The 7,224-nt window shown below is 47.5% G+C and overlaps 2 protein-coding genes across 2 annotated transcripts; both read left to right on the forward strand.

The window, feature by feature from the left end:
• The first annotated feature begins 346 nt into the window (after window positions 1-346).
• Window positions 347-1,210, forward strand: LOC111065174 (antigen 5 like allergen Cul n 1-like). Its single transcript, XM_022353192.2, has one exon. It carries the CDS (start codon window positions 377-379, stop codon window positions 1,151-1,153), a length of 777 nt encoding a protein of 258 aa, XP_022208884.2. The 5' UTR covers window positions 347-376; the 3' UTR covers window positions 1,154-1,210.
• A 4,257-nt stretch (window positions 1,211-5,467) lies between these two features.
• On the forward strand, window positions 5,468-6,437 carry LOC111065004 (antigen 5 like allergen Cul n 1-like). The gene is made up of 2 exons (XM_022352931.2): window positions 5,468-6,022; window positions 6,099-6,437. The coding sequence occupies exons 1-2, from the start codon at window positions 5,505-5,507 to the stop codon at window positions 6,343-6,345; spliced, it is 765 nt and encodes a 254-aa protein (XP_022208623.1). The 5' UTR covers window positions 5,468-5,504; the 3' UTR covers window positions 6,346-6,437.
• Window positions 6,438-7,224: the final 787 nt, after the last annotated feature.

Below are 7,224 nucleotides of genomic sequence, written 5' to 3' on the forward strand. Positions count from 1 at the left end.
GAAAGGCAGCATTGTGAACGATAACTCCTTGCTTCCATGGAATTATTGAAGGAGTTTTCCACATAATTTCCATGCCCGTTCCCATTCAGAGCTGCAGAACTGAAGTGCGGTCTGCGCATGGGAATCTATCTCTCGGATATGCCCGTAGAACTCTCTGGAGGGGGGTTTATTTTTGGCTTTGTTATAACCGTGACGTAGAATGGCGGGCGGTGCTGACAAATGATACGTATACGCGTACTGGTAATGGCACAAGTACTGGCAATGTTGATAAATATTTACTCAAATGTTGATAAGAACTTCTGGGCACTGAATAAAGTTTCTCCATAAAAGCACGGCACCCGCTCCGAATCTTCAGCACTCAAGTGTGGGAATAGAAATGCGCAACTGCCTGCTGATCATCGTGTGCTTGGCCCTGGCCCTGGGCATTGCCACTGCCACCGACTACTGCCAGAAGAGCTGCGGCGGCACAAAGAATCTGGGCTGCGACAATAAGGGGGACTGGGACTCTAGCTGTCCCACGGACGCCACCCTGCTGACCCTCACCGATGACCAGAAGGCGGCCATTGTGGCCCGAACGAATACGTACCGCAATGACATTGCTGGGGGCTTGAATGCCAACCTGAGCGCCGCCTGTCGCATGGCCACCATCAAGTGGAACGACGAACTGGCCAATCTGGCCGCCCTTAACGTCAAGAGCTGCCAGATGAAGCACGATGGCTGCCACAATACCGATGCCTTCGACTGGTCCGGCCAGAATCTCGCCTGGATGGGCTGGTACGAGCCGCTGGACATCAAGCACTATGTGGAATGGGGCGTCGACATGTGGTACAGCGAGGCTGTGTACACCAAGCAGTCGTACATCGATGCCTATCCGACGAACTACCAGGGACCGGCGATTGGTCACTTCACCGTCCTGGTGGCCGATCGCAATACGGATGTGGGCTGTGCCGTGTCCACCTACTCGGTGGCGGGACAGCCGTACAAGGCCTTCCTTATGGCCTGCAACTATGCGGCCACCAATGTGCTGGGCATCAAGATGTACAGCTCGTGCCCCAAGGCACCGGCCACCAAATGCACCACCGGCACCAATCCCCAATACAAGTATCTGTGCAGCGCCAATGAGGTCTACGATGTGAATAATCTTTTCTACTGAAAGAAATGCGCATACCAAAAACAATTAGCAAACAAATAAATTCGAATAATCTTTGAATAATTCTTGGAACTTGGCTCTCTCCCTCTTCTCTCTCTCTCTCTCTGATGCTGGAATTTATCTTCTTATCTGGCAGTTGGATTAGGGAGAATACTCTCCGAATACATAATATTATCTTGTTATTTTTTTTGGTTAATGGTTAAATAATAATTGTTCAGAAGAAATAACACGGAAAGGTGTGTCACTGGGGTATTTGAACCCAAAAAAAATATATATACATAGATATATGTAAAATATGTACACAGAAAGATATGAGTAGGAAAAAGCTGCAAGTGGAGTGGAGTACTTATCATTAATCTAGCTGAAGGCCAAAGCAGCCATTGCTAGTTTATCAGCACTTACTATACGGTTAAAGCCCTTATGGTAAGCCATTAAATAAATAAATAAATAAATACTTATCATTGAGAATGGATCTTATCTATCAGCTATCCGCTCATTATGTAATTGTAAATTAAATGCCATGGATTGAAGATACACTGAAGAATAAATCAGCTTGCTCTCAGATTAGATGCACTGCGATGGGACTACTAAGTACTAAGTATTACTTCTTATAAGGCAAACCACCGCTTAAAAGGGCTAAAAAAAATCAACCTCCGAGCAACTATTAAATTTCAAAGAAAGAAAGAGAGAAAGAAAGAAAGAAAGAAAACTCTATAAACTCTTCTGCTTGGAACTGGTTGAACTCATTTTGTAGGTCTTTTCAAATTGATACCCGCTAAAGCCCAGCAATTTCTACTGTTCAAAGTAAAAAAAAATACCTATTAAAAATCACTCTGATTTCACAGAACTCTACAAATTTCTATTGAAATGTTTAGTTTAATGTTTTATAGCCCTTCAAAGAGTGGCAAGAACAAAATTTACTTGTTAACAGCACTCTAGCGAACAGCTGTTAAACAGCTAACAGTTTAACAGTGGTGCGCTCTGTTAAATTTCGAATTTAATGCAATATAAAAGATTTAATGTTTTTGCCCAGAAAAAGGGCTCATATTACCCATAGTGCAGGTGCTGCGTGCAGATAAGATTAAAACTGTAGAACGTGGACTCTTCCTGTTCTTCTGTCCATTTCTATGTATTAAATTTGAAATTAATAAGCGAATGTTTAGATTTAATTGCTGATTTCACAGATATATTTTCAATTAATGGTACCTAATAATCTCCGCTGTTTGATTCAATCGAATTTGAATGGGCAATTTGTGGGAAATTCTGGGAACCTCTACGGTGGATATTTAACAGTAAACAGTAACAGATAAGAAAAAAAATAGTGGGAAACATTAAACTATTCCAGCAAGGCTGAGTATGGGAATATTCCGATTAAAATAGTAAACAAAACTCAGTAGATCGATAAATAATACATTTCCAAATATTTCTGCATCGATTCTTCGATATTTTGACGAGCGGAATGGAAGGAACCCTGGTCTGAGTACGAACCCCCGAAACACGGAATCTCCAACAAATTTATTATCATTCAGGACTCGAAAATTATTTCATTTTAAAGTATTAAAACTCAGAAATTGTAAAAATTTTAGTCGATTTTTGAGGATTTAAATTTAAGGAATGGTTTCACGAAAAAACAAAGACAATCTGAACAGTCTGGAGGGCCCCACGCGCAGCCGCGAGAGCTCCCCAGGATGCTTCCAGCGGCGGAGAGAGTCGCGCTGCCCCCACACCCTACCCAGCACCACAGCTGCCACAGCGAGCGAAGAGCAGAATATCAGGGCAGGGCAGTGCGATCTCTCGGGATTGAAAGGTGTGCGGAGCGCGGCCAAGCGAGCGAGTAGTCAAGCGGGGGACAGGAACAGCTCCCTGCTGAATGCCACCATGCTGGAGATTCGTCGCAAAATCCGCCAGAAGCTCGACAGGGAAGATAAGATCCGTCATCAAAGGCTACTCGAGGAGGAGGAGGAGAGAGCCAGGCAACTGCGGGAGGAACAGTACGAGATAGTGTCCCTGGTGGGGGTGCGGTCCATGCAGGAGTCGGTGGGGCGCATCCCAGTGCCTGCACAGTCGATGCTGCGTCCGATCATCGATGATGCCGACCTGACCAGTAAATCCTCGCTGACTCTGGTCGGCTTAATGGGCCCCCTGCCCATTCCGCCCGATTTCTCGATGGCCGCTCGCCGCCAGCTGGAGGAGAAGCTGCTGGGGGTGAACGCGAGGATGGCGTTCTGCGCGTTTGGGGATCTGGTGGATCGGATCAAGGGTCGAGCCACACCGCGGCCGGAGGATGTGCGCGTGTTCTTCCGGTTCGCCAACGTCCTGCAGTTCCACATGTACCTGCGGCACCAGCCCAAGCAGTGCCGCTACTCCGTGCACTGCTATGTCCTGCAGGACCGTCGCGACTTCATAGCACACGTCCCGATACCCTGCCTCCTGTTCCGCGAGCTCGTCGACCGCTTCCCCCACACGCTGCCCAACATCCACCACCTGGAGGACATCTTCCAGCTGACGCCCGTGCCCCCGCCGCTCTCCTTCTGCCTAAGGGCCATCTCGAGCCTGATCCACCTCCGCTCCCTCTACGATCGGCTGGGGGAGCTCACCTACGAGTTCTTCCAGCCCCAGGAGACGCTGCTGAGTCTCACCAGGCAATAAAACAAGTGAAACCCTGCAAATTCCCCGTTGAAATTCACATATTTTCTTTCGGAACAATAAAATTGTAGAAATTAAATGCGAAAGAGCGACTGGAGACGAGAGCATATTGTGGAGACAGTATTCTGCTTTGGAGAGTGGAGAGATCTTTATGTGGAGGAACACATGGACATGGACACAAATTGAGCGCCCAGCAGCGCACACACATACACACACTCCCAAAGGTTTCTGCGGCTCTCTCCGGCTTATAAAGATTTCGCAGGCAGAAGGCAAAGGGAATGCTGCACTCTTGTTCTCTCTCTCTCTCTCTACTTGAAAATCATTTGCCCCCCTCCCCCACACTCACACACCGAAGAGTGGAAGCGAAAGCCCAAGAGCTGCACGGACGGACGGAGAGAGTGCAAAAAGTGACGAATTTTATTGCTGCAATTTACATTGATTTCTGCTTTCTGCTTTCGAGGCTTATCTGATCTGCTGATCAGCTGGCTGCTGCTAAAGGAAGGAACCGCAATGCACATAGCCGAAACTATTGCTCTCTCGCTCCAGCTCTAGCTGTAGATTAAATGAAGAGGGGGGGGGAGATAATCTCTCTTCGCATTGCTTGAGGTAGGAATTCTTGAAATTTTAAATCTTCATTTGGGATTTGGGCGGAAGCTACAGAGAGTAACAGAGTCTGTAGAGTACCAGAGTCAGTAGAGTAACAGAGTCTGTAGAGTACCAGAGTCTGTAGAACACAGTCTGTAAAGTAACAGAGAGTAAGCGTCTGCTAGGCGAACAAGGCTAACAGAGCGAGATTAGCAGCGGCCGTTAATCAAACCAATCCAACCAAAGCATGATGAAATTATGCAAGGTGGGTCGGTCCCGTCCCGCACCGCTCTCTCTCTTTTCGGGGCTTATTTGCAGAAACTTTGCTGTGATTGCATGTGTGTGTGCGAGTACGAATAAGACCCGAAAGAGATGCAATGGACACCCTTATATAATTGCATCATGAGCCAAACATTCGGTGCATAATTCTCTCTCAAGCTAAACGCATTTTAAGAGCAAAAATATTAGCACCCAATTAGCGATTTCATAAGTTAAAGTCAAAGCACAGCGAGACCATTGCATAAAACGAGCGAATCTTAAATAAAATTCATAAATAAAAACTTAAAATACATAATAAACCTTTGTCCAGAGAGCAGAGCCACTTATCTGCGTTATATACGCATCTCCGGAATATATGTACGTTTATGCACGTGTTTCGATTCATATTAAAATATAATCTACAGTTTGATTAGGCAGGGCATAATAATAACTTGTAAATTTGGCAATTGTTATGGCAGAGCTCTTCCTCCAAGAACTCTGCACAGAGGAAGTATACCATAAATTGATCCTCAATCTGCCACGATAAGGGGGTAGGTCCCCGATTCGGTCTGTGGCTGCGTCTGCGTCTGCGTCTGGTGAGGCGATGCTCTCTCTCCCTCTCTCTCTCTCGATCTCGCTCTCACTCTCACTCTCTTTTGCCAAAAAGAATTGTGAATTGGCAATCGTAAATCGATTGATTAGATTAGGGGAATGTGCGCATGAAAAGCTCCACTAAACGGTGGCAATGATTTATGGCTGGGCTGCAACTGCACTTTGGCGATAAGTCGATACCGCCGTAGTTCCATATAAAAACACTGGGCTCCGACAGCCGACATCATAGTACCTTTTCGTACTAGAAATCAGCATGAAGTTCGCTCTGTTCGCTGTCCTCGCACTGGCCGTGGGTCTGGCCCACGCCACGGACTACTGCTCGTCCAGCATCTGCAATGGGGGATCGCATATCGCGTGCGGCCACAGCAACTGGTGGGACGGCGGGTGTCCCGGCGATGCGGAGCTGATCGACATCACCGACGACTACAAGTGGGTCTTTGTTCACTCGCACAACGACAAGCGCAACTACATTGCTGGCGGCTATGATGCCAATCACGATGCCGCCTGCCGCATGGCCACCATGGAGTGGGACGACGAGCTGGCCTACCTCGCCTCCCTCAATGTCCGCCAGTGCGAGATGCGCCACGACAGCTGCCACAACACCGACAACTTCAAGTACTCCGGCCAGAATCTCGCCTGGCAGGCCTACTCCGGCGGTCTGCCCGACATGGGCTACATCCTCGACAGGAGCGTTCAGATGTGGTTCGATGAGGTGCAGAACTCCAACCGCGGCATTATCGATGGCGGCTACCCCAGCGGCTACTCCGGCCCGTAAGTCCTTTTTGTCCTTTGTCCATTGTCCATTGAATGGTCCTACCAACTAAACAATCTTTCGCTCTTTTTGCAGGGCCATTGGCCACTTCACGGTGATGATGTCGGAGCGGAACACCCGTGTGGGTTGCGCCGCCTCCAAGTACAATCGCGATGGCTGGAATCAGGTTCTGGTTGCCTGCAACTATGCCACCACCAACATGATCGGCCGCCAGATCTATTCCAGCTGCGATGGCAGTGCCCAGCGCTGCAGCTCCGGCACCAACGGAGAGTTCGGCAACCTGTGCTCCACCTCCGAGTGGTACGACGTGAACAGCTGGTAAAAAGCTGAGAAAAGCAAACCAACACGAAGCCCTTTAATTGGCTCAAATCAGAGAATAATTAAAAGGCCATTCAGCATTTTTGAGACTTCAAAGGACGTGGGATTTATTATTCAATTTGGAAACTTTACCAACGAATGGAAAATGGAAATTTATATATTTTTCCAAGTTTGAATTTTCGAAGGCCTGCACGTGGCTCTTCTTCGATTTGTCTGTGGCTGTGGCTGTGTTATCTTCGTCTTGAAGCAAACGATTGTGATAGTTTGTTGTTTGTTTCCATAGATTGTGCCCCCGTGCTTTTAGTGGGCACTGAACTTTGTGGAGCATTCCACTGGAAATGTTTTTGCAATCAGTGATAGTTCCAATTAATAAATAGGGCTGTGCGGCATAAATAATTGGCAAAGGTTTTCCGTATATTTTTGCAGTGATTTGATTGACTGGATTCTGTATTCTGTATAATTTTAGTCTCAAGAAATCGAATCTCTGGGCAAATCTTCAATCCCTGAAAGGGCTCAACAGTTGTCGCATTTGATTTGTGCCAGCCCCGCCACACGGTGGCATTTGCTTTGCTTACAGAGCCACTGCCACTGCCACTGCCACTGCCACATCTCTATATATACTGCTTCCGGCGACTGTTGTCTATGTGCTCCAACGATAAGCATTCTTAGGGGGGGCGGGGTGGGGGGATTCCATGGGGGCTGTTGTGCGCTGTCATTGTTGTTACATGGCGAATTTGTCGTGAAATGTCTTTGGTAATCAATTTATATGTTCCGTCGCTTCTCGTTTAGTTTTATTTTTTGTTTTTTTTCGGCGGTTTAAGCGCCGCGCAACGGGGCAGCAATCGACAGATGCTACAGCCCAGGCCACAAGCCGCAAGTCGCA

Source organism: Drosophila obscura, unplaced genomic scaffold (genome assembly GCF_018151105.1).
Source record: "Drosophila obscura isolate BZ-5 IFL unplaced genomic scaffold, ASM1815110v1 contig_73, whole genome shotgun sequence".
NCBI lineage: Eukaryota > Metazoa > Arthropoda > Insecta > Diptera > Drosophilidae > Drosophila > Drosophila obscura.